A 27,583-nucleotide genomic window follows, 5' to 3' on the forward strand; every position below is an offset into this window, starting at 1 on the left:
GGGGGGGCATTTCTAAATGTTGTGTGTTTACAATTACCAAAATGATAGATTGAACAGCAAAAATGAGGTCACTGGCTTGCAGAACCGAATAACCTTTTAATTTCTAGGGGCTAGCAGCCACTGGCCTTAAAAAAAATGTCCGCCTCGCTACACTCGCCACATGGTACTATTTTCTCCTTTCAGAAGTTGGCATCTCTGTCTTAGGTCATGGTCGCACACCATCTGACAATCGATAGACGTGTACCCATGCCTGTTAATGTAAGTCAGATCCATATGTTGCCTATGAAAGTGAATGCGGATGTGTGTGCAGTCAACAGCACCAACAACTCCTGGTATTCCTGCTTGGGTGTAAAAGGCTGTGCAGATGTCCTGCTGCTCCTCTTCATTTGACATGGCAATATAAGATTTGTGTAGCGTTGCAATGAGTTTAGTGACCTTATGAACAGTACGACAAACGGTGCTCTCGTGTACATTGATCGAATTGCCCTGTGACGGGGTATACCACGCCCCTGAGTGTATTATATTAACATTAAAAGTAAGAACTAAATTAGAGACTATAAGCAATTGCTACTTGTTTATATAGTGTTTTGTTTTGTCTGTCTAGTTTGGCCAGCAGAATATAGGAGACAGAATTGCTCTCCCTCAACCTAAAGAAACATTTATGTATGTAAAATAAAATATTGGACCTACATCTCAGACAGTAGCGATTCTAGGGTGTAGCACACAGGGGGGCACCAAGGGGGCCCCAATTTAATTATGGAGGGGCACTTTAGGGGTTCTGCAGTGTTTTTACATCTAATAAAATGCCCCACAAAAACAACTGATTAAAAATAAGAAATCTGCAATGGCATAATCTGAAGCAAAACTCCATTAAATGAAGTGGGAAAAAAAACCACACACACACACACAATGGTGTACCTTCCTGCAATTTAGTGAATTCTGAAGTGCCTTGAACCCCCCTAACTTTAGTATTAAACTGGACACGTTTTAAAAAAAATAGCAATAGAGAAAAATAAATATATAAATAACGTTAAAAATACTTTAATGCTGGCATTAAATGCTAGGTGAGATTGAAGCAGCATCAGGCACCGCATCGAGTGGGATGTGAAGCATCACGCCGGAGGGATACAACATTATTATTATTTATTTATTAGCAGGCGCCCTTATCCAGCGTGACTTACAGTTGTTACAAAATATCACATTACAAAATGTTACATTACAGATCAGAGCAGATCTAAAATACAATAAAGTCAGTAGCAAATTCAAATAAGAGAAAATAAAAAAACACAGTCAATTATTACTTTTGAGAGCGATTTCGACTAAGAGCAGTTACACTTATAGTAAATATGTGCTTGCTTATAAGACTAAGGCCCGGACCAAATCAAAACTTTGACAACCCGCTAATCGCACTTAACAAAACTGTATTTAATAGCATTTTCTTTTTTTATCTTACGCTATTAAATACAGTTTTGTGTGTGGTCCAGTGGTTAGAGAAAAGGGCTTGTAACCAGGAGGTCCCCGGTTCAAATCCCACCTCAGCCACTGACTCATTGTGTGACCCTGAGCAAGTCACTTAACCTCCTTGTGCTCCGTCTTTCGGGTGAGACGTAATTGTAAGTGACTCAGCAGCTGATGCATAGTTCACACGCCCTAGTCTCTGTAAGTCGCCTTGGATAAAGGCGTCTGCTAAATAAACAAATAATAAAAATAATAAGTGCGATTAGTGGGTTGTCAAAGTTTTGATTTGGTCCCAGCCTAAGTTCCATTGAGAGCAAGTAGTAAATACAATAAATGGATAAGAACAATTTCAAATAAGAGCAATTACAAAAAAATAAATGTGAATACAGTTATCTTTAAGAGTAAAATCAAGTACAGGTATAAGGTGATGAAAATACTGATACAATTGGGTGTAAATACTGATACAAAAACGCTCAGGGTTTTATTAAATAAATAAACCAAAAGATTTAAACAGAACATAACACTACAAACCAAAAAGGCGCGTTGGCCAAACAAACAAGTATCGTGCTGGTTTTTATCCAGCACGTCTAGCAATTGCTTTATTCTCACCCAGCCTTACGTCTCTCCTCTGACACTCTCTGCCTTGCGCAGATAGCTGCAGGCTTTTATATTCTGGCCGAGGGGTTAACTAGCTATTAATTAATTATCCTATTACAGGACAATTATCCTCGGCCATAGTCTGCACGAGTTTAGTAAGGATACGCGACTGTCAGCTAGTTAAATAATCAGTAGCTGATCAGTCACGCATCCTCACGAGGTTTTTAAAACATAAAACAATAACAAATACGCAGTGCTTCGCCGTAATATAAAACATAAATCATAATATAAATAAATAATAAACAAAGGGGCGGGACACTCCGCCACAGTGCCAGTCGTATGCAGGAGTTGCAAAGGGTGTTGCTAGTAGGAGAAATTAACCTGCCCCTGTTGAAAATCGAGACTTATAATTAGGTGGCAAAAATACTTGCACTGCAAATGCATTGCGACTATTTTCTTTCTGAAAATCAGGCTGGTTGTCAACTTAAGTGTCAAAGAGGTGTTTTTTTTTGTTATAATTATTATTTATTTATTTATTTGTTTATGCCTGGTTATTCTCGCCGCCGACCTGTCAGAACCCCCTTACAGTCGGGCATTACAGTATTTTTCCAATAGGCTTACTGCGGCATGGTCATTTTAGAAAAAAGTTAATATGTGATATGTTTGAAGTAGACTGGAATTTTGAGTGCTTTGAAGTTGTGAATTATATAAAATGATAAAGTCTAACAAACAAACTGAAACAGTATTCATTAACATTTTAATATCATTAATATTATTTGTGTCTTTACATGATGCACATATTTACTAAATTTAAGATATGGTTGCTACTGTAGCATTCATTTGATGTTCTGGACCCCACACTTAATCATCACCGCCTAGGGCCCCGCTGCAGCCTAAGGCCGGCCCTCACTACAGAGGATGCTAAAGAGGACGTAAAACAAATACCAGCTTTCAGAAAACAAATTTTAAAGTCAGCACAGACAAAAAGTAGGCCTATTCCTGTCAGTTGTGTACAAGTTAAATCAGTACTACAAGTACGATCTAGCACAGCCACCTCGCTTCAAACAACCCGCTGCTTACTTTTTAAACGCAGTTAGGATTTTAGACCAGAATAGGCACGTTTTCTTTGTTTTGACACGGTACTAATAAAATAAATTATTGGATGGGACAAATAACATGACAACGAACGTGCTGCATACATTGCCTTTATTAAAGTATGCCAGATGCCCTTGAGGGTAACTGAGTTTTGGGACTGTTTCTAATCAATTTCCACATCTGTATAACTTGACAAAGAATTGCCTTACACTTCCAACCAATTCAGTGGCTGCAGAACGTGCAGTCTCAATGTATGGGCAAGTCTTCACTACACAGAGACAATGTCGGCAGCAACTGCAGGGGGATGTTGCATGCTTGCCTTTAACAAATGACAGCACTCCACATTAGTAAGGTAAGGAAGCATGTACCACTATTTTTAGGCTTTTATAGTGCTCTGAAATATTATCTACTTAGGTTTATTTAAATGTTTAAACAGGTCAGCGAAATCCTAATTTTATTCCATAACCTACCCAGGAAAAATATGTAAATTCTTTGCGATTAAGTAGACCCCTAATAATCATGGATGATATGCTTGCTATTACTATAATTTCATCCATTGAGAGGAACGGTATATCAGGTATGTAATATTATTTTCATTAATGCATTACAAAAGAAACAACGTAGTTAGACTAAATTGGTTTGTTGAAACAAAAAGTACACAAAGAAAATATTTTATGATTTTTAGTACAGTGTGTGGACCTAGTCAGCACATACAAGGACAGGCCACACATTATGACACAGAACCAATAAATGTGCTTGCGCTGGGTTTTTAATTTCATCAGAATGGAGAAGCCGCTCCCTGCAGGGCAGATGTGATTGACTTTAACCACTGTGTTTGCGATTGCACTCGTTTCGTCAGAATAGAGCCTTCAGTCATTTAACACTGCTGGCATCAAAGCACTGTTCTACAATGCACATGCTCATTGGACTATTGTGTGAATAATACATATTCACGTATTCTGTGTTCTAATAACAAATCTCAACTTGATTGCTAATACATAATACTTAATTACATTTATAAGAAGCAGTGACTCGAAGGACTCACTTAATTGTTGTGTTTTAAAAAAAAAAAAACTCCACTGTTTGTGTTGCTGTAACCTCATGTACTGTACAATGTGGGTCTCTCACACGTGATTGAGGAAACCACCACTGAAGCATAACTTCTCAAAATCTCATTCATAACTTGGGCTTTATTTGTGTCGTGGAGGTGTGTAGACAGTGCCATAGAGGTAAGAACTGTAAGGGGTTTTAACCATTTGGATAAAATGGCTCTTACCCTCAAAGTAATATCCAAAGCAAATAATGGTTTTATAAGAATTCAATACAAAATTGAGACATGCAACATATTTTAACACAGCGGGGTCAGTCTACTGTGCAGGCAGTAAGAACCAGCTATTTCAACAAGCGTCTGTGTGACTGTGTGTGGGTGTGGGTGGGTGTGTGTGTGTGAGTGAACCAATCAACAGCTCAGTCAGAGAAGTGTTTTGTCTAGCCCTGATATTGAAAACAGAATGTGAAAACTGAACTAAAATCATGGCTAGAATTCAAAAGACACTGGTTGCTTCATTGAAGCATTACTTTTGTATCAGCAGCAAAATAATAAAACCTTTTGCTCAAAGTTATTAAGTTTAATCCTTTTTAATATATTTCAGCTCTCTACTGTTTTCCCTTTATGCTGGTTTTGCATTTTTAATGAAGCTGAACTGACAAAGCATGAAAGCAATTTGAAAAGGAAGTGGGCAGAGACAAGCCAGCCTTTTTCCATGCTCATTATTCAAGAAGCTTCTGGTAGTGTTGTTTTTCCTAGATTTGAGTTGGCAATCTCCTCCCTCTTTTCTAAGTTAGTGTATGAGAGTATCTCTACTCTGTCAGAGCACATGCACACTCCCCTGCTCTGCACATCCTCTCTCACAGACAGCGTGCTTTCCTTGGCTCCTACAAGTCTTGAGAATCTATTTCAACAACCCACCGACTAGAGGCTTTCTCTTCATTGAACCAAAACAAAAAGGTGTGTAGAAATGCTTATGTTAACCTCAATATATTTCTTCCCAGGCCAGTTTGTGTTGTTGTTGTTGTTGTTGATATTTGTGGGTGGTTTAAACAGGCGGACATGCAATTGAAGAAAGGTTTAATAACTTTGATATGCCCTCATGGCTGTTGGAACAACAGGTCTTCTTCACATAAAGTGATATTAGTTCTTATATTATCAGCTGTTATAATCTGCCATATGCTGATTGCATCAACTTGTTTTGAATTATTTGCTTAAGAATGGAATTTATGGTCTTTGTGTTTTTTTTCAATGTCTAATAGTGCCAATCAAGTCTTCTTTTACTATTTGTTTTAAGACGAAAGACAACTAAAATGTGTACTTGATCTTTTCAGTGAATCATCGAGGTCCTGTATTTTGATATAGCTCTTAAATTATAGCTTTTAAAAAAAAAAATGTATGTGAAGGATTTACATTTTCTTGTGGCTACTCTAGAGCCACATTGATCTGAAGATATTTTGTATTCAACAATTGCTGACAGTTTGTGCACTTTCCTTTATTCACCAACCCAATAGTTCTTAGAAAAAGAAATAGTCAAACATTGACCTGGGAGCACAAGTTCTTGGATATCCATTTTAAATCTTAATGCCAAATATCTCAGGAAGAGTCCAGGTTCAGCAGACATTTGGCTCAGGTTCTCCAACACAGCTGACCAACCATTTTGGACTAAAAGCGATGAGCAGGGAGTACTTAAAGAGGCATCAAAAACAACAACACAAGAATATCATTAACAAAAAGGAAAATACTATTCAACCCAATTACACACCACATCCGTATGTTGCTGCTCATTTGACGTTACATGTTTAAACAATCATTGCATTTTGACCAAAAACTACCGATTATCCAATCCCTACTTCATCAAAGGTGCTATATATGACTCAAGAGCTAACCCTGATCCAGTTCAAACTAATTTATTTTTAGAATGATTTCACATAAAGATTTTTTTTTTCTCATTCCTGAATTTTTGTTCTCCACAGTGTTCCTCAGGGGTTATCAGATCTGGTGTTCGGAGGAGGAGTTTGAGGCAGTTTTCAGCAACTGAAGAGGTTCCAGGTTCAACACATTAATGACTCAGAGTAACGGAGACAACCCCAGATCCCGGAGTAGGATGGAGCAGCTCCAGGAGAGAATCCGAAAGCGCTCACTCAGGGCAAAGAAGAAAGTTGAAAATATCACAAAAGATGACGTCAAAGGCTTTTTGAGAAGGAATGCCTTTGTGCTCTTTACCATTACTGCTGTTATTATTGGTTAGTAGTTTACATTGAATTCCATAAAACATGCACAAAACTACTAGTAATAACGATAAGTGGATGCTCTTTCAGATCATTCCTCTAGGTCCTGCACAATGTATGGTCATAAATCCCTAAAATTCGATTTAGATCCGTTTTTCATCCTATTGCAAGTGACTCTGCAGCACCTGTTGATGCATAGTTCACCCCTTAATCTCTGTAAGTCTTTGTATAAAAGCATCTGCTAAATAACTTATTTATAATGCACAATAAAAAGACAACCCTGTAATTTTTTTTGTTTACCAAAGAAAAAATCATCAAAGACATTACTATCTTTAGATACAATCGCAGTATAATATAATTGTTTTATATATATACATTCTCTATTGGTACTCCTTAAGCATCTGAAACTGCATCCAATACTCAAGAATGTGCAACATTTTCAATTTGCACACTTTCAGGCATGATTATTCTTCATCATCTTTTATATTTAACAAACAAGTGAAAGATAATACTATTAACTTATTAATCCTAGCTTACTTAAATTTGGTGAAACTCTGTGTTGGCCCAATGATTTCTGTATTTGAACTCATTTTTTTAAACAAGGACAATCTGTCTCTGAAGAGGTCTCTGTAGAACCTGACCCACTGACAGGTTAGGGTGATCCTCTGCTATTTCTATCCACCATGGGTCAGCTATATAGCTTCTTCTCTGCTAAATGTCAAAGCATGTTCCCGTCTGCATATCTTTTGGTTTTTACTTGATCAAAGCCCTTCCACTGAGACCCTTTTGTTTAACTGTTTTCCTACCCAAAAGTACTATTACATATGGCATGCTTGTGACATATGCTGAGTTTACCATTGCTATTTCCTATTATCAGATTTTTATGAATGGAATACCCTTGTGTTGAAAGCCAAGCATTTTATAAAGAAACATTCGTCCCAATTCCAGTCACAGGTAACATAACTGAAGTAAATCCAATCTGTGGATAACGGAATTCTTCAGAAATTGCAGAATTTGCAGGCTCCCGCTAAATTCTCAGTCTTCCACAGATTCCCCATATTCTGCAGCTACATAGTCAACAGACTGACATATATAACTTACTTGTTCTGTTCTAGTTTTGTTAAATTAACAGATGTTTGGTCTTCTTCAAAAAGTAAGAGTTAATTACACACTGGGCTTTGAAAATGTGGTCAATAGAAGTTTCTTGTGATGTGATGTTCTTGTTTGACAGTTTCTGAAGATTTACTGGCAAAAATGCTTCATATATTAAATTGGAAGTGATTAACCCATACGTTGTTGTATATGATTGTTTACATGATTTACATTTTTATAAGCCATTATTAATACAAATATTAAACACACAAGATGCTCCTCAGAGCACTCTGCAGGTATCTACTTAAAATGGCCCCAGTTTTTTGCATACTTTCCTGTAGATTTGGACTGCCTCTACTCATAACTAACGCTGATGTGACGAGGAAAAAAACAGGTTTAATTTTAGTGAAATTAGTGAACCATTACAATTTTGTGACTGACAATAGATATGTTGCAATGTTTTATTCTATCAAACTCAAGCATATTTCTGAAGGATATATACTGTTCATGTAAATAATTTCACTGTATATATAATTTTAATTATCCCAAATTGGATTAAGACCACAGCTCTAGAACTTTATTTCAAGTCATGAAATGTATTTCAAACCGTTATAGCCTTATCTCACCAAGGTGGGAAATAGCATTGATAAACTACGTCACTAACCTTCTGTATTGTGAAATATATTGTTATGGTAGCAGAGCTCAGGTTGTCTCCCTTACATATCAATATCAGCTATGTTGTTTTGCAGGTATACTCCTTGGATTTTCTCTCCGATCATATAAAATGTCCTATCGTGAAGTGAAGTACTTCTCCTTCCCTGGGGAGCTGCTCATGCGCATGCTGCAAATGCTGGTGCTGCCCCTCCTGGTGTCCAGTCTCGTCACAGGTAAGGGTCACCTGACTGTTGCTTCTGGTTTAACTTGGGCATGTTTCCATCTGAATATCAACCTGTCAGTCAGCTGTGTACACGTAACAGCACTTGGGTGCAAGTGTGGGTTTCAAGGATTGCCAAGAAAACCAAAAGTCCCCTAATTAAACAGTACTTTGTGCAAATGCCTTGGGCATTTTGTACATTTTTTTATTTTTTTTTTTAATTTAAATTGGGTCAAAAGTCAAGAAAAAAAACAAAACAGAAAATAGAAACAAAATAGTTCCATACAATAGATATCATTTGTAACATAAAATCACCATGGACAGGGGGGAAGAATCTCAATATATAATTATACATTGACTTTATAGCTTTTGCATATATTATAGGTCTTAATGGCTTTTTTGTTATTAGATTTTTTTTTTTATTATACTAACATATTGTTCCATTTCTTTTGAAAACATGAAAAAATTAGGTTTTTGGAGAGTAAATTTACATTTATGGATATGGAATTTGGCCAACAAGATCAAGAGATTTACCAGAAAGATTTCATTTTGGTCTGTTTTCACATTTTGTTATTCCGAATAAGATGTATCCCAAATGTAATGTAATTTTATTATTTATCTTTTTATGTATATAGTTGGTTAGATCAGCCCAAAAATACTTGAGTAACTACAGCTCCAACATAAATGAGTAGTAGTTTCAGAGTAAATATTACAGAAGGAATTTTGTACATTCAATGGTCCTTTCAATTTCCTTGGCATCATACTTTACATAAGAAAATACTGGTAGTGGTCTTATGTGTGTTACTTATAATTGCTTAATTGTACACAGTCACTCATTTAATATTCAACCACATGACTGTGGAACTATTCGTGTTTGTGACGGCTTAATTGAGTTATTTTGCCATTTGTTAATAATGTTTAAGTTTTAGATAAAAGAAGCAAATATGTTTTCTCTTTATTAGGTTGAATGAAAAATGTAACATTCATTTAATTTGTAGTGAGAAAAAAATTAAATGGTTTCAAAATCATAATACAATATTAACAATTGTAAAAACTGACATTAAATAGTTATCGTTTCTTCCAGATCTTTAATCAGATATTTATAGGCATATGTATGGGGTCTCCAACCACGCTTTAATTAGCTCCCCCTGTTTGAAGATGCGGTCACCACCAATTTCCTTGAAATGTTGTAGGGTAAAAAGATCCCAACTGGATATTTATTTTCTTTCATTATTTTTGCAGACTTTCCTTCTAAGCTTGTAGATATAGAGTTGACATTTTAAAATATACTTATTCAAAACATTTGTCAGTTGGACTAAGTTTGTTTTTTAAGAGTGTGTAAGATATGTGTGCCACCGTCATTCTTTTTTTTTTTTTTTTTAATTTAGTCGTTGCCAATTATTTTTTATTATTTTCTCCCCAATTTGGAAATGGCCAATTATTTTTAGGCTCAGCTCACCAATAACACCCCTACGCTGACTCAGGAGGGCAAAGACAAACACACGCTGTCCTCCGAAGCTTGTGCCGTCAGTCGACCGCTTTTGTTCACACTGCGGACTCGCCATGCAGCCACCCAAGAGCTACAGCGTCGGAGGACAACGCAGCTCTCGGGCAGCTTACAGGCAAGCCCGCAGGCACTCAGCGTGGTGAGCCGAGGACACCCTTGCCGACCTAGCCCTCCCTCCCCTCGGGCAGTACTCGGCCAATTGAGCACCACCCCCTGGAAGCTCCCTTCCTCGGTCGGCAAAGGAATAGCCTGGACTCGAACTTGCGACGTCCAGACTATAGAGCGCTTTCTACACTCCACGTGGAGCGCCTTTACTGGATGCGCCACTCGGGAGCCCATGTCACCATCATTCTAACCTCACCTGAGTGAAGCCTTCTTCCAAAAAAATGATGAATTATATGAAATAAATGTGTCATTTCATTTTAGTATGATTTACTATACTTGTAAACACAAATTTTGACAATTTTTCAGTTTTGATTTTGTTTAGTTTATTTTAACATCCATGTAAAGGGTTGCAATACTTAAGTATTCATATTTATATTAAAGTTGCAGCGATGACCAAAAGTTTTGCATCACCTAGAATTTTAGGATTGAGACATTACTAAAAAAAAAATAATTAATAGATACCATTTATATATATATATATATATATATATATATATATATATATATATATATATATATATATATATATATATATATATATATATATATATATAATTTAGATATTTTATTTAACATCATGTAATCAAAGAAACTACAAAATAATATCGCAAAAGTCTACCGGATGCCATAATAGTAGTATAGTATTTCATGTTAGATTTTGAAATGTCACATTTTTCTATTTTTGTCAGTTTTTCGTTAAGTATATGGCAAACTACAAAGTGATACAACGTAACATTATTCAGCAGGTTTCATTCAACTTTATGAAGCACAATGAGTTCATTTATAGGGTGATGCAAAACTTTTAGCCATAGCTGTATATGTGTATCCTTCCACATTCTCCTTTTTACATTTTAAATAAATATCCACATTACCATTATTTTAGTGGGAGAGGACAGCTTAGAATACAATTCTTATTATTTTGCTTAGTTTTATCTATATGCATAGTAACATCATTAAAAAGAATGGTAGATTTAAAAATTGCATAATAACATAGTAAAAACAGAAGTAACCAATGGGCTTGCACTGGTGCAAACACTCAAACTGGACCAATTAATGCAAAAGATGTAGCCATATTTCATTTAGTGGGCTCTATACATATCAAATAATTATACTTAAATACTGTATTTATGGGTGTTTGTCATTTAGTGTCAAAGAGAATAAACACCTAGCCCATCCTTGGAAGTTTCGTGGATATCAAACCTTATTTAATTCAGCAAAACAGGATGCAAATTATTACAAATTCATGGGGGAAAAAAATGAATAAATCACTTTGCACATTTTAGTTATGAGCAGGTGCTTAAAGAACAAATATAATTTACTGTAAAACTGATGATTAATTGTAAATACCAGATCTATTACAGCTCCCTCACAGACACAAACAGACAAAAAAAAACATAAATTGTAATCAGGTAATCATTATAAGCCTTTTTAATTAATTAATGAAAGTATTTATTTATTTATTTATATATTTGCTGCATTGCGTCTGGTACATATTTGAACGCATTAGCCAATAAGGTGTACACAGGAGCCTATGGGTTTTGGAAAAGTCCAAATATCTTGAGGCTTGAACAGTGTGGCAAACTCAAATGCCCACCTTTGATCTGCTGAGCCTTTTACTGCATTAGGACCCTTCAGTTCAAAGTTCAAAACTTAGTTGCGGTTGGAGAAACAAAAGTCTATTCATAGAAACAATGAAAAGAAGCTTTTCAAATGAGTTCTTTGAACTTTTCTAATAATGTTTCACAGTCATTAAATTGGGCATTCTGATTGCAATCCTAAAATGAACCGTAACCAAGGAAAATTAGAACTAACATTGCGTAATTGTATTTATATTTTCAGCATGTTCATACAAGTATCTCATTTTTTAAAGATATTAAAATACTTTTTTTTCTGAAGTCAGAAACGACTGTTAGAAAGTGGTATGTCGTCATTTCTAAACTGAGCATATTTTCTTCAATACCCCTTTTTATAACTCCACGTAAAATAATCTTTAGTCGTTGCCAATCAGTTTTTATTATTTTCTCCCCAATTTGAAATGCCCAATTATTTCTAGGCTCAGCTCACCGCTACCACCCCTGCGCTGACTCGGGAGGGGCGAATATGAACACACGCTGTCCTCCGAAGCGTGTGCCGTCAGCCGCCCGCTTCTTTACACTCTGCAGACTCACCGTGCAGCCTTACAGGCAAGCCTGCAGGCGCCCGGCCAGACTACAGTGGTCGTTGGTGCGCGGTGAGCCGAGGACACCCTGGCCGACCTAACCCTCCCTCCCCCCGGACGACGCTCGGCCAATTGAGCGCCGCCCCCTCGGAGCTCCCGTCCACGGTCGGCTGTGGAATAGCCTGGACTCAAACCGGCGACATCCAGGCTATAGAGCGCATCCTGCACTCTAGCGAGTGCTTTTACTGGATGCGCCACTCGGGAGCCCAATACAGTCTTAATCCTAAACCTGAAAGATTCCAAAGTTAACATACTCAGCAATTCAGTCTTGTTCAAATGGAATCTAAGAAGTTGAAGACCGTAATTCCAAGTTGAGCATTTTTCTCAAGGTTTAATTGTGTCCAACACCCTCAGTGCTCAAAGTAAAATATAGCTATAACACAGAGATATGGGTAGTTCTAAGTTGCTATATTTAACAATGCACACTTGCCTCCTTGAAAAGTACTTGATAATTGTGCAGTTATAGGGTGTGTCAGAAAGGTGTGACTTGAAAACAATATGTCTCCACAGTCACATTATGGCTAGGAAAGTAATGGATATGATTCCGAGGTTAGGGTAAGGGCAGTGTACGCTTTTTGATAAAAAAAAATAAATAAATGATGACATTTTGATATAGCTTGAAATAGCCTTCCTGAAAAAGAACTGCAACCACCAGAAATGTAACTTTTGTCACAGTTCATGATATTTTACTTTTGGTTGAGAAAAAGGATCCTCTAATGTTAGCACACATTTCCTTTCTAGCGCACAAGAAAGTATAAGAGGCACTGGCGCATCAGTAAGCTCTGATTAATTTTCTCCTATGTTTAAAACTTTCGTTTGAATGACAAATGGCACAGACAGCTACGCACAGTTACATTAAAATAAACTTTTCTTAAATGGCGAAATATGCTTTTGTTACTGTATTCCCTCAGTTTTCAAATACTTGCACAATTCATTCAAATACAATACATACAATAATACTACATCTAAATCTGTTTCTTATACAGTACACATTACCATACAATATGCTCATTTTAAACTAAAATAAAAAAAAATCCTGCCTGTCACACAGTATTACTTGGTTCATAGTGAAATTGGATTTGAAAATGCTTTATTTTTCTTCAAATGTATTTGTAGTTACTAAAATACACTTTTTGAACGAAGTAAAATACAATCCCGTTTGACAAGAATATGTATTTTTCAACGTAGGTGTTAGGGGACTTGTAATAAAATTGAATTTACTTTAAAATGACTTGACCTACCTCTATCAGTAGATGGAAGGCTATGAAAAATATGTAAGGCTAAGTACTACCTGCTTTCTGCGCACGGACAGTGATCGATATACTGTAGGAACGACAGTTTTGTTTTTTTTCTTGGGGGGGGGGGGGGGGGGGGGGTTACCTGCAAAAACCTGCTCACATCAGAATACAAATCACAGAGTGAGTCTGTATCTTTCATTGATACGGGGATGGCCTAGTTTCTAGCAGTTTATGTTCTAGTTCTCCGCAAGGGTGAATAATTGTGCTCCTGTTAAGTAGAAACAAATGACATCATCAGAGTAATCCAGAGGGTCAAGTCACAGCTCAAATCTGTGGGGTTTTCTCATTGGGAGGATCATCTTCCAACATATCTCCCTCCCTTGATGTGCAGCCCACACACGCACACCGAAGCCTGCCATTGTCTCCACTTACAGCAATGAATAGGCTACAAACCTGACTTATATGTTTTCCAACCAGTAGGTAGCCTGTTCTGTTCAGACGAGTTAACAATGCAATTTAATGTATGTGTTACAAATAACAAAATCCTTAAATTACCTAATTATTGGATAATTAAACATTTACTTTTTTATGTTATTACTATTGGCTTAAATACGTGTTCCTAAACACATAAATTATGATAGGTAATTAGACCGTTGACACATCTTATTCTTTGCCTGGACTGAGGCACGTGGTAATTATGATGCGCCATACAGCTTTATGAATCAGAGAAATAATATGTTAATGAGAAAACTTATCTCCAAGGGCACGTTATTCTAACACCACTTTTATGAATCACCTGATGAAATACTGTCATGTTGAACACTATTACTGGCACCATACAGGAGACGGTAAGTTTTATGCCTATGGGCGACAATGTTTCCCATGTATGTCTTTCTTTCTTCAAACAACAAATTAATTTGTTGTATACAGTCTCTGTCCTTGAGTCTTGCAGTAGTCTGATAAATTAATCCGAGTTCTTTTCTGGGGCAGTCAAAGTCCAGAGATTGTCAGATCTCATTAAAAATTTGAACTGCACAGTTAGATATGGATAGTCATCACATCCGGAGTGTTAGAAGCAAAGGCCTACACAGTGTGTTAATGAAGGCCTATGCAGTGGTTAATATGGGGGTATGCAGCCATTGTGGCACATCTTAATTAAACAAAACAGAGGTAAAAAAAATAGTTTTGAAACACAGCCGGTGTTTACAGCGGTACAGCTGGAGAAAATATATTAAACTTTGTAAACGATTTTCAGGGGATGGGTATATCCAGTAAAATAATAATAATAATAATAATAATAATAATAATAATAATAATAATAATAATAATAGAAAAAAAACATGTGTAGCTTTGCTTTCATTTTGCTAATTATTATTATTATTTATTTCTTAATTGTTACAAGATATCACATTACTTTTACATACAATTACATTATTTTTTACACATTATTTTTACATACAATGACCCATTTATACAGTTGGGTTTTTACTGGAGCAATCTAGGTAAAGTATCTTGCTCAAGGGTACAGCAGCAGGGTCCCTCACCTGGGATTGAACCCACAACCCTCCGGTCAAGAGCCCTAACCACTAATCCACTATAATACTATAAAATCAAGTAGATGAATGCTGAATGCCTTCACCAGTTGCCAATTGAGTGTCCAATTGTTTTATTTTTTGAAGTGCAAAATTCAGAAAGGAATTTCTGCTGGTTTTATACCATTAAAATAACTTTATTTGTGGTGAGAAATGCTCTTTTGTCTTTGCACTTGACTGTTTTAAAGTTATGGCTGCTTTAATATTTTAGAGAGATTTACCCTTCTGTTCATTTTTTAACCCACCTGTAAAAGCAATTTGTTGTTTTTTCACAAAAATAATATGAAGAGCAAACAAAAGCTGGCCTCGTTTTTATCGGATGCTGAAAAGCACAAAGAAATAAAGGGCTGCCAAGACAGTGCTTTTTAAAAAAAGTTTTGTGACCATTATTAATTTAAAAGTCCGCGCAGGTAGCACGATTATTTTGTGAAATGTTTAGCTGCTATTTTTCAGTGTCCCTCGTTTGCCAGTTTCTGGCATGGGGACAGTCAGTCCTTTGTACTCTACTATTAAAATGCGGTAACTGGACAAAAAGAAAAATCTTGGTTTGAGAGTGTCAGCTGTTACTAATCATCCCTCCATGGCTTGCTGTGAATCCCCTGCAAGCCTTTGCCTACTGCTCTGCTTAGCACACATAAAGAAGATAAATTACCCTCTGGTTTTCCTTGAAAAAGCATATTGTTTGTTGCATTCCATTACTGAGAAAAATGGATGCAGGCAATGGACAAACAAATGCCTTGAGTTACATGGGTACCTAGCTGACCCAGCTGAGTACTACTGAGCAAGCGGATGTGAGTTACATCGCAGGCACATTCCCAACAAACTGGTCTGAGCATATAGGCTTACACACAGGGTGCACTTAAATAATGGCTTGTTTAGCAGATACCATTTCACAGCACAGCTGCTGTGAAAATGTGTCTCAGTACTTGCATGTAGAAAGTTAACATAGATGGCATCAGTGTGGAGTAGTGGTTAGGGCTCTGGACTCTTGACCAGAGGGTCGTGGGTTCAATCCCAGGTGGGGGACACTGCCGCTGTACCCTTGAACAAGGTACTTTACCTAAATTGCTCCAGTAAAAACCCAACTGTATAAATGGGTAATAGTATGTAAAAAATAATGTGTAAAAAATAGTGTAATTGTATGTAATAATAATCTTGTGATATTGTAACAATTGTAAGTCGCCCTGGATAAGGGCGTCTGCTAAGAAATAAATAAAAATAATAATAATAATGACACTGGGTTTCATGTGCACACTGCCCCTTCACAATGACACTGGGTTTCATGTGCACACTGCCCCTTCACAATGACACTGGGTTTCATGTGCACACTGCCCCTTCACAATGACACTGGGTTTCATGTGCACACTGCCCCTTCACAATGACCCTGGGTTTCATGTGCACACTGCCCCTTCACAATGACCCTGGGTTTCATGTGCACACTGCCCCTTCACAATGACCCTGGGTTTCATGTGCACACTGCCCCTTCACAATGACACTGGGTTTCATGTGCACACTGCCCCTTCACAATGTCTCTGTAGCGACAAGTGCACCGGTGGCTGGTTCTTCTGCTGTTAACTGCTTCCCGTTGATGTTGGTTCACAGAGTAGAGCCTCACACAGGGATGCAGCTACCTCTTCATCTGGAATGAAGCTATTTTTTTTTCTTAATGTGAAAGGCTTGGAAACTTTACTAGTGTTTAAGAGAGTGTTTAAGATCAAAGGTTTTTTACTATGGTATATTGTTTTTACTCATCTCATAAAGCTCATATGTTCCATTTTCAAGTGTACATGTTTGTTATGACTGGACAAAATTGTCCAATGAGTGTTTATTTGGCATGTTAGTCGCAACAGGATCACATCTATTGGTATATACCAAAGGGCTAAGCTAGGTTGTGTGATTATTGCAGCTAAGCATAGCATACAAAACACACATGCCCTCTTCACTGTAAAGGCCCTTTGTGGTGACAATGTTCCTATATATAACTGCTGCTTGCCATTCCTAATGCATGACAAGCATGGATGTTGCACTGAAGAATTACTGTGAAGCTTTACCAAGTAACATACTTACTAACAAATGTTTCCTTGTATTGTCCCAAATAAATGCTACCAACTAAATTCCTTGGTTATGGGGTGATTGTTTTTATTAAAACCCTAAAGACTCTTGGGACAGTATCGCCTCAATGGTGGTAACATAAACCCTTCTGCTGCTCTCTAAAACCTCTCCTCATACAGTGATGCAAACAATTTTCTTCCTATAGCACCTTTGTTTAATAAACACTGATGTAATGGTTGCCCTTTGCCCTGAATACTCTCCAGAAACGCTTGTTATGTCTTTATTGTGGGCACAGTGTGACTGGTTCTCGCTCATTTAGAAAAGAAAGGAGTTTTTTCTTCTCTTTTACAGCCCCTCTTTCCCTAAACGTCGTTTCTTTAGTCTGCGGAGATTGCATCCACTTCGCTTGCCGTTGCCACGGTGACGGAAAAGCGTTCTTATTGTGGAGGATGGCAGTGCGACAAGTTTCCCAGGCCTGTCAGGAATAGAAGTGGGGAAAGAGGAGCAGGGACGAATGGTATCAGTGCTGTGAGATCAGTGTGGGAGAGAGAGCTTCTGGAGGATTAAAGGAACACATACATCTCCCACAAACAATAAGAGCTTTGCAAGCAAACACTGAATGGAAATAATGTACATATAATAGTCCATGACACTTTGAAAAACAGGGCCAACATTATTGCTTCTCAGTCCAGCTTATTGTCAAAGACCATTCTGTCTACAGCGGGGGGTGGGGGGGGAAATTTGTCTTTAACCCCTTGTGTGCTGCTGTGTTATATCAGAGTCCAAGAAATAAAGATGTTTTTCATGTTAAAAAAAGAAAGAAAAGCAGTGGAACACTTGCCAAAGTTATTAATTGCTTAGCTTATATCAAGTTCTGACTTAGCCTTTTTAATTAAGAGAGGGGACGGTCAGAAGTCAAAGGCAGTTACTAACCTATAGCTCCATTTCAAATTGTAAGTGTCTGAACTGCTTCTATGACCTGCCCTATATATACTTTTATGAATTCAAAGTACATTTTTATTTATTTTGATTTTTTTTAAATGTATTTTACAAAGATAATTGTAAAGAAAACCAAAAAACGTCAGCATTCAAAAATTAGAAATTATTTCCTTTATTTGAATTTAAAACTTTTTTTTTTTTAATGTGCAGTTCTCAGTCACAAACATGTTTCGCCCGTACGCTTCTCAGCTCAGGGACTCCTTTTAAAAGTTCTTCCTCATTATTTCTGAAATATATTATATATTATACCTACAGCTAGGAAGTAGGTTTTACTACTTAAATCAGGCCCACTGTACAGTCATTTAGAATTATTTGAATTCTGAATGTATTGCATTGCATTAGCTGTCCTAAATTATAATTTAGCACTGGTAGTGCAGCTTTAAACAGGACAGTTAACCATTTTTGTTTCCTCATAATGTCCCAACTGTGTTCAGATCAGCCAAGTGTCAGCATTAAGCGCTAAACTTTCAGAAAGCAGTTTCAAAAGACTTAAAAAGGTGTTTATTCATTCAACAGAGGGGGTTTCTTTTTTATTTTTTGAATGAAGCAAACAGAATCCAAACTGCGGAACACTACCACCACCATAAAGAGGTTCAGAGGTACTGTGAGGTCATCCAGCGGGCCTGCATCTCCCAGAGTTACCTCCTGCTGTCGCATCTTTCATTACAAAACTGCCCCATTAGCCAACAAAGAAGCCTACCAAGGGAAATAGACTAGGCCAATATTTTATTGCTCCAGCTGGGACCTGATGTATTATTTAAAGCTGGGGAAGTATTTATTATTTTTATTATTATTATTATTATTATTATTATTAATAATAATAATAATAATAATAATAAAAATAATAATAATAATAATAATAATAATAATAATAATAATAATAATTAGAACTGCCAGGTGGTTTTACAGCTCCCAAGCTCCAGTATCAGTACCAAACACTTAAGCAATTACTGGAAGAAGCGGGTTTAGTTCTTGATATTTGACAAGTTTGAAATCAGTAACTTCACCAGTTCTTCACAAGAAGATTTTGAAATGTTTTTCCAAAAAATGCGTCGGGCGGCCATCTTGGTTCACGCACAAACACCATTTTTGAAAACGTTAATTATACTGACACAGGCATGATGGTTTTCAGGTTTGGAGTTAATCAAGTTAACCTTTTTTAAACTGAAGCAGTTTTAAATTTAATTTGAAAATGTAAGTCTGGCAGCCATCTTGTTTAACAAAACAACATAATTTTCCCATATTTGAATTCTGTTGTCACCGGGATGATGCCTATCAAGTTGTGAGTGCGTTGGTTAAATGGTTTTCGAGCAGAAGCAGTTTGTTGTTTGGTGCACGTTTTGGCGAATTTGGTGGCAGCTAGTTTAATAGTAAAATTTATCGCAGCAACTTCTGCTTCGCAAAGTTGAAGCGGGTTTGGTTGTTGATGATATATGCCAAGTGTCTGATCCATCACTTTTCTGATTCCCAAGAAGAAGATTTCGAAAGTTTTAAAAAAAAATGTGTCAGACGGCCATTTTGGTTAGGTCAACACCATTTTTTTAAGAGTCAGTTGTATTGATACAGTGACAGGGATGATGCTTGTGAAAATTGGAGTTAGTCAAGTAAACCGTTTGTCAACTGAGGCAGTTTTAAATTTAAGACATAAATGTCCATCTGGCGGCCATATTGTTTTACAAAACATCACCATTTTGACATATTTGTATTCCTTTGTCACCGGGACAATGCCTACCAAGTTTGGAGTTTGCTGGTCAAATAAACATATGCAAAGTTTGAGATCAATCGGTTCACCGGTTCCCAAGAAGAAGATTTTGAGAGGTATTTCCAAAAAATGCGTCAGGCCGCCATCTTGGTTGATGCAGGAGTGCAATGTTTTTTGCATCTGAACTGTAATCCACACAGGATGATACCTACCAAGTTCCATGTTGATTGGTTACACCGCGTGTGAACAGGAGCAGTTTGAAGTTGATGGAAGAATTAGAAGAAGAAAAATCCTAACAATAACAATATGCTTCCCAAGCCAGCTTGGAAGCCTAATAAAACATTATCTGAGACATGATCTTACCTTTTGTAAGTTGGTGTTATATCTTGGATACAGCATGGTGCATTAAAGTCAGTAACCCAACCACAACTGTAGCGTTATTATCCGAAGCAAAAAAAATAAATCATGTAGCTAGGTTTATGAATGAACCGAATGACACAGTACATGTCTAAAAATAGGCCTGCATGCTTCAAAGAGTTGGTGAAAAGTCACAAGGATGGTGTTTGGGATGTATCTTAGGAAAGGCTGCCAGGCTTACATTTGTTTATAAATGTGTAAATTGTGTGCATAATACTGGTATATTAAATTAATTTAAAAACAAATAGCTTTCAATTTGATGTTAAACATTACTTCATATTTACTACAGTACTATAGTCCTGTTCTTCCAGTTTGGCAGGGATAGGGTTAATACTGAATGACATTTTTAAATTAGGAGGTTTATACAAATAAATACTTGCAATCATAGTGGTCAAGGCTCAGCTGTTACTATAGACACGGTCTGAAGGGAAACGGAAGCTCTACCTAGCACTTGCGCAGATGTATAATTTGGAGCGAGTCGTTTGTGCATTAATTGTGATGGAAGAGGAGAGACATTTGTTTCTAAAATGGCTAAACCTGTTTTGAATGAACGAATCTCCTTTGATTAGTGTTTAAATACTGAGAAACCCCAAGCTTGCTGTATACTGTTATATACTTATATACCTGCCGAAGCTTGAAATACAATTCCTGTCTTTTTATTTTTTAATGGGTAGTTTTGTGTATGTGCAATTATTATGACAGCCCCACAATAGTAGGGCAAGTATGTGTGTGTGTATCTATCTATCTATCTATCTATCTATCTATCTATCTATAGACTTGGGGGAGGAGGGGAAATAAATGTAGTCCAAGAGGGGCTTAAAGACTACATTTCCCAGAAAGCCACGGGAAGGAGCCAGGATGAGGTACACCTGGCTCTAAAAGTTAATGAATGTCACCTGCCTGTGATTAACAGGCAGGTATTTGGGGGGCTCCCGAGTGGCGCATCTAGTAAAGGCGCTCCACGTGAGTGCAGGATGCGCTCTGTAGCCTGCAAGTCGCGAGTTCGAATCCAGGCTATTCCTTTGCCGATCGAGGACAGGAGCTCCCAAGGGGCGGCGCACAATTGGCCGAGCGTCGCCCGGGGGGAGGGAAGGTTAGGTCGGCCAGGGTGTCCTCGGCTCACCGCGCACTAGCGACCCCTGTAGTCTGGCCGGGCGCCTGTGGGCTTGCCTGTAGCTGCCCGAGAGCTGCGTTGTCCTCCGACGCTGTAGCTCTTGGGTGGCTGCATGGTGAGTCTGCAGTGTGAAAAAAAGCGGTCGGCTTGACGGCACACGCTTCGGAGGACAGCGTGTGTTCATCTTCGCCCCCCCGAGTCAGCGCAGGGGTGGTAGCGGTGAGCCGACTGTAATAAATAATTGGCCATTCCAAATTGGGAGAAAATAATAAAAATAATTGGCAACGACTAAATTTAAAAAAAAAAAAAACAGGCAGGTATTTAACAGGGCAGAAATACTTGATCTAGGTAAACAGCTTAGCTGTCCAGTGTATTAGCTTAAGGACTGTTCAAAGTTTAGTTAGTACTCCATGTGGGAGTTAGGTTTGTGTTTAGTTTTGTAAATAAAAGTCCACGCAAGTGCTAAAGTGCAATTCTGGTGTCTGGGTCTGTGCATTAAAAGGGGCTACAAACCTAGAAATGAGTGAAATTTCTCACTAATATATTGTTCTAATATATTTGATCTTATTGTATTTTTATAGCGGGCATGGGCAGTATTTACTGAAAAGAGGCAGTTAGAGTGGGGGGACTGTATGGTATTGTCGCTAATGGTAACTAAATTATTTTTCTGTGCGAGGTCTGTTAATAAAAATGATGTATGTAGTTAAGACATGATGTATACTATTATTGATATGCATCTATTTGAGCTGTTTTATTAATGTGTATCTGTAATAAAATTAAACATTATAAAAAATAATTTCATGGGGCTCTAGGTGTCATGTATATTGTTACCATAAAGACGCAGTACCATTTGTTCTGTGGACAGTTTTTTGTTTTCTGTAAATAAATATGCACAAGAGTGCTTAAACTGCAATTCTTTCGCCTCTACCTGCTATTTGTACAACCCTTAAAAGCTGCACTACAACGCTGCCCTCCCAGAAGAGGATAAATGCATTTTAAAATGTTGACACTATAATGATAAACCACCAAGGTCATTTTATACTCCACTAGCCAGACCCTGAGTATTCATTTGTAAGGAATCTGGTCAAGTGCATTGTGGTCCGGTTTCTGTGCTGGCACGCAAATTGTGAAAGTAAGGTTGTTTAATAATGAACCGGACTGCAATGTGATTTTAATGTAATAGAAAAATACACTGGGAATAAAATAATGTCTGCTGCTTAATGCTAGTTTATAGGTGGGTAGCAAAGGCTTTAGTTCAATAAACACTTCATACCTTCACTTTCCATTTACACTAATTCAATGTAATGAACTCTGTGAAGTAGTTTAGCATAATGAGCCAATTCTCATTGAGATTCCCAAATAAATACAATACACTGCTTTAACTAAGAGCCTCACAGCTTTTCTCTACAAATACTAACTGAAAAAGGAGTAATTTGGCTTCAGTGGTCCACAGAGCCTTCTCTCAATAAGATATGAAGAGTTTTTCCTTTGCGTTTCCTTTGTTAATCCTTTTCAGAAAGCAAGTTTCTCACAGTTTAGATGGAAAGCTTCTGTACTTTTAGTCCTTTCTAATTTTTTTAAATATTTGTTTCCAAGCATTTGTTCTTGGAATGCTGCACCATGTTTTGCCAATTCTTGTTCAATTTGAAACAGCATTATAATATTTTCTTGATAAAACTGTTTTGCAACCACTTGTTTTGTTACTCAAGATTTACTTTTGTATTTATTACATTATTTTTACTATTAGGCTTCCAAACCCACGGCTGGGAAACCTGTTGAGGTTGTTGGTGTTAAGATTATTATTATCTTTCTTTCCACCAACAACACCTTAAAAGTTGCATAAAATGAAAGCCTTTGCACGAAAACTCTTGAAATTTTACAGAGTTGTAGATGCCAGTGGGAACCAATGTCCACAGCTGAATGAACGCGTTTGGTCACATGATTTGGCAGCCATATTAGATTTTACAAAAATTTTGGACAATTTACAAACATCTTCTTGTCGGAAACCACTTATCACAGAGTTCTGAAACTTGGTATGCATGGTTAGGGATTGCTCAAAATGAAGCTGATTGGTTCAGTGGTATGGCGGTCATGTTGGATAAGCTAATTAACACATAAATATCATCTAATCTGATCGACGCAAAACATGGCATACATGATCTTAGTATGGTTGTCTTTAATGTTTGCCCAGATGAAGTTGCTACAGTAAAAAAAACATGGCTGCCGTGGGCCAATCAAATTTCAGCATTGCTCTAGGTGCATATATTGTGCATAAAATGAACAGCGTTGAGCAAAAACTCTTGAAACTTCACAGAGTAGTGCAGGCCTTGACCTTGACCTTTGACCACTCCTTAAGGTCAAATTTAAAACTAGCTTATAACTCATTACAGAGTGTAGATAGTCATGGTTACTGTGGAACACAGATAGGAACCCATATGAGCGCTATTCAAAAATTACCTTGATCGTGACCTTTGACCTCTCCTTAAGGTCAAATGTGTTGTTACTATTAATGTCAAGTTTGTAAAAATAAATAAATAAATAAATAAAGTCTATGGAAAGTGATGTCTACAACTGACTGAATGACAACCAATCAAAATGCTTAAATTTCACAACAACTCCTTGGAAGCCTCTGTCACATTGATTTAACCATTGTACAGTGACCAAACACATTTGTGGCAGTCATTTTATAAGTGTCATATCTTAGAGACCATTTGTGGTACTTACATCATATTTTCAGGCTTATAAAATACTGGCCTGTGACCCAACATGGCTGCCATATTTAGGTCTTGTGACTTTTACAATTTCTGTATGATGGAGGCATAATTGTATTCTATAATGGGGTTTCCATGAAAAAAAGCCTCACCTTTTTCTCACGCTATTTTGGTAGTACCTTTTGGGTAATTTGATCTTCCATGTCATTTTCTTTTAGGGAGAGAAATGCGGTTGTTTTTAGTTTGTGTTGAAAAACTGCAAGTGCAGTCTGTCTCATAAAACAATTACGAGAAACCGTAGCTTCAGCAATTCTGATCCTTACAAATGTTTAGTACAGCACATTTTCAAAACATTGGTAGTACATTTACAATAGGATACTGGCCCACATTTCCCATTACATAATTAGGCTTGTGTCAAAGCGAAAATGAAGATCATAGGTCACATGGTGTGGCGGCCATATTGGATTTCTCTAATTTTGGACAATTCTAAAAAATCTTCTTCTCCGAAACCGCTTATCGCAGAGATGTGAAACTTGGTGCAATAGACTACCCTCATGGCCTAGATTTACGGTTGTTCAAGAGATGTCGATTGGTCACATGGTCTGGCGGCCATATTGGATTTGTCAAAAATATTCAAACGTCTTCTTCTCTGAAACGGTTATGCCGATTTGAAGCAAAACTTTGCATACATAGCCTTGGCAAGGTTGTCTATTAAGTTTGTTAAAAGCAAGTCGCTACATAAAAAAACATGGCCACCATGAGCAAATCAAATTTCAGCTATGGTCAATTTGCACATATTTGCACATATTGCAGTATTCATTTAAGGTACAATGTTGCAGACTCGTGAATCTTCACAGAGTGGTGGTAGAGGCCTTTGGGAAATTGTGTCAGAGCGAAAACAAAGTCATGGGTCACATGGTTTGGCAGCCATATTGGATTTGAACTAAATATTTTTCTCCAAAACCTCTTATGGTATAAATGTGGAACTTGGGGCTCATACTACCCTTATGACCTATATTTAGATTTGTTCAACACAAGTCGATTGGTCACATGGTTCGGCAGCCATATTGGATTTGTCACAAATATTCAAATGTCTTTTTCTCTGAAACCATTTTAAGAGAAACTTTGCATACATAGCCTTGGCAAGGTTGTCTATCAAGTTTGTGCAAAGCAACTTCGCTACATAAAAAAATATGACCGCAGTGAGCCAATCAAATTTCAGCTATGGTCAAATTGCACATATTTGCACATATTACCTTGCTAAAGCTCAAATGCAAAACTTGTTTAGAACTCCTTTGAGAGTTTAGACAGTGTCATAGTTACTGTAGAATACACAAATAAACCCATATATGCGCTATTCAAAAATTAACTTGACCGTGACCTGTCCTTAAGGTCAAATGCAAAACTAGCTTATAACTCTTTACAGAGTACAGATAGGGTAATAGTTACTATGGAACAAATATAGGAACCCATGTATGCTCTATTCAAAAATTAACTTGACCGTGACCTTTGACCTCTCCATAAGGTCAAATGCAAAACTAGCTTATAACTCCTTACATAGTGCAGATAGGGTAATGATTACTATGGAACACATATAGGAACCCATATATGCTCTATTCAAAAATTGCCTTGACTGTGACCTTTGACCACTCCTTAAGGTCAAATGCAAAACTAGCTTATAACTCCTTACAGAGTGCAGATAGTGTAATGGTTACTATGGAACACATATGGGAGCTCATGTATGCTCTATTCATAAAATGCCTTGTCTGTGACCTCTGGCCTCTCCTTAAGGTCAAATGCAAAACTAGCTTATAAGCCCTTAGAAAGTGCAGACAGGGTCATGGTTACTATGGAATACAGATAGGAACAAGAATGCCTTGGAAGCCGTCAAGTTGCTTGCAACTTCTAGTTATTATTATTATTATTATTATTATTATTATTATTATTATTATTATTATTATTATTAACAAATTCCTGAATCTGAATTCTGCAAGGGTAGTAAGGCTCTCGCCAGTAAAATGTGGTTATATATATTTTGTTTTTGTTGTTGTTATTGGGGATCCAGTATACCGGTAGTTCATACAAGTTCAACAAATTTCTCAGTAAGCTAATCTGGAATACTGTTATGTATTTCTTTCAGCAAGCTGATGTTAAGCTCCATATTTGTTTTTTTTAACAAGTTTGTAGAACAGTTTTTTTTTCTTTTTCAAGTTTACGTTCTTCTAAAACAAATCTTGCCAGTATCTTGAAGAGATTTAATTTGTAGGCGGTCGCTCAACCCTGGTGCAGTCGGTAGCCCGCAGCAATAATACAGGAGACCACTGGCAGTCGGTCACGTAGAAAAGAGACGGAGCTTCGGTACATTAACTCATTGACTTGGAGGGGAAATGATGTGGCAGCTGCAGATCATAAAAAGCAGCTGCAATCGTTTACCAAGGGGTCATGAGTAATGGTATAAACAGGGGTCGAAGCGATGTTATCTGTTCCTTCGTTTTGGTTATTTAATAAGTGACCCAGAAGGGCCTGTGTTTGGTGAAATAATCGTGAGTGTTTGTTTTGTTCTGTCTGTTTGTTTGTATTCACTAGCAGCTAACATATTCCGGAGCTGTCGCCAGAGGCCAGCACAAACCCGGAACAGCACTGCACTCGTATCACTAACTGTATTTGCACCACTAGCACTAATTCACTCACTAACGGACTTGTGTATGTGTTTTGTGTTTTGTGTGGGTGTATAATAAAAACAGGACTATTATTTGGGGGGCAAACCCGGGGATTATAAATTAATTAATACACGCTGCTGTATTACTTACCTTCATTATTGTTTACTGTTTGTTTACTGTTTCTTTTTAATACTAAAATAAAAATGTAACAGTGGCCTTAGCTTGACCACAGACCATATCCAGATGGCAAACACCACACCCACTTATTGCTTCAGGTCACGGCTGTGGTTCTCTGACTTTGTTCCGTTCCCTAAAAATCCATGTTTAGTTATTTCATTGAAGAAATTTTGATATTAAAATATTAATATATCTATTTTGTTATCAAGGCCTGAAATAACTACACCACCTTAGGAAGCCTTAGTTTTACATTGCACCCTGGCTTAAACATAAATACTAACCCAGTTTTTACTTGGTAATGTAGACTTGTGGACTTGGTATCTGTTGACTGAACTTGTGTTTTTTTTTGGTTCAAACTGAACAAAGTATTGTGTGTTTCAATTTGATCAGGAATGGCTGCCCTCGACAGCAAAGCCTCTGGAAAGATGGGTCTCCGAGCGGTGGTGTACTACACGTCGACTACAGTCATCGCTGTCTTCATTGGGATTATAATGGTCCTCATCATCCATCCGGGGAAGGGGTCAAAAGATGAGTTCAAAAAGCAACAAAAAATCCAGCAGGTCAGCCCTGCAGATGCCTTTCTGGATCTGATCAGGTATGTAGCTCTATCTTTTGAGGCAGTTATCGCTAACAGTT

At 37.3% G+C, this 27,583-nt stretch overlaps 1 protein-coding gene across 1 annotated transcript in view; it reads left to right on the top strand.

The window, feature by feature from the left end:
* The first annotated feature begins 4,992 nt into the window (after nucleotides 1–4,992).
* LOC117421060 (excitatory amino acid transporter 1-like) overlaps nucleotides 4,993–27,583 on the top strand; it is a 43,673-nt gene continuing 21,082 nt past the window's right edge. Inside the window, exons 1-4 of the mRNA XM_034034952.3 lie at nucleotides 4,993–5,158; nucleotides 6,175–6,444; nucleotides 8,271–8,408; nucleotides 27,338–27,542. Coding sequence (XP_033890843.1) covers nucleotides 6,264–6,444; nucleotides 8,271–8,408; nucleotides 27,338–27,542 — 524 coding nt within the window. The 5' untranslated portion in view covers nucleotides 4,993–5,158; nucleotides 6,175–6,263. The remainder of the gene's footprint in view (nucleotides 5,159–6,174; nucleotides 6,445–8,270; nucleotides 8,409–27,337; nucleotides 27,543–27,583) is intronic.

The sequence above is a fragment of the Acipenser ruthenus genome, chromosome 1 (genome assembly GCF_902713425.1).
Source record: "Acipenser ruthenus chromosome 1, fAciRut3.2 maternal haplotype, whole genome shotgun sequence".
Classification (NCBI taxonomy): Eukaryota; Metazoa; Chordata; class Actinopteri; order Acipenseriformes; family Acipenseridae; genus Acipenser; species Acipenser ruthenus.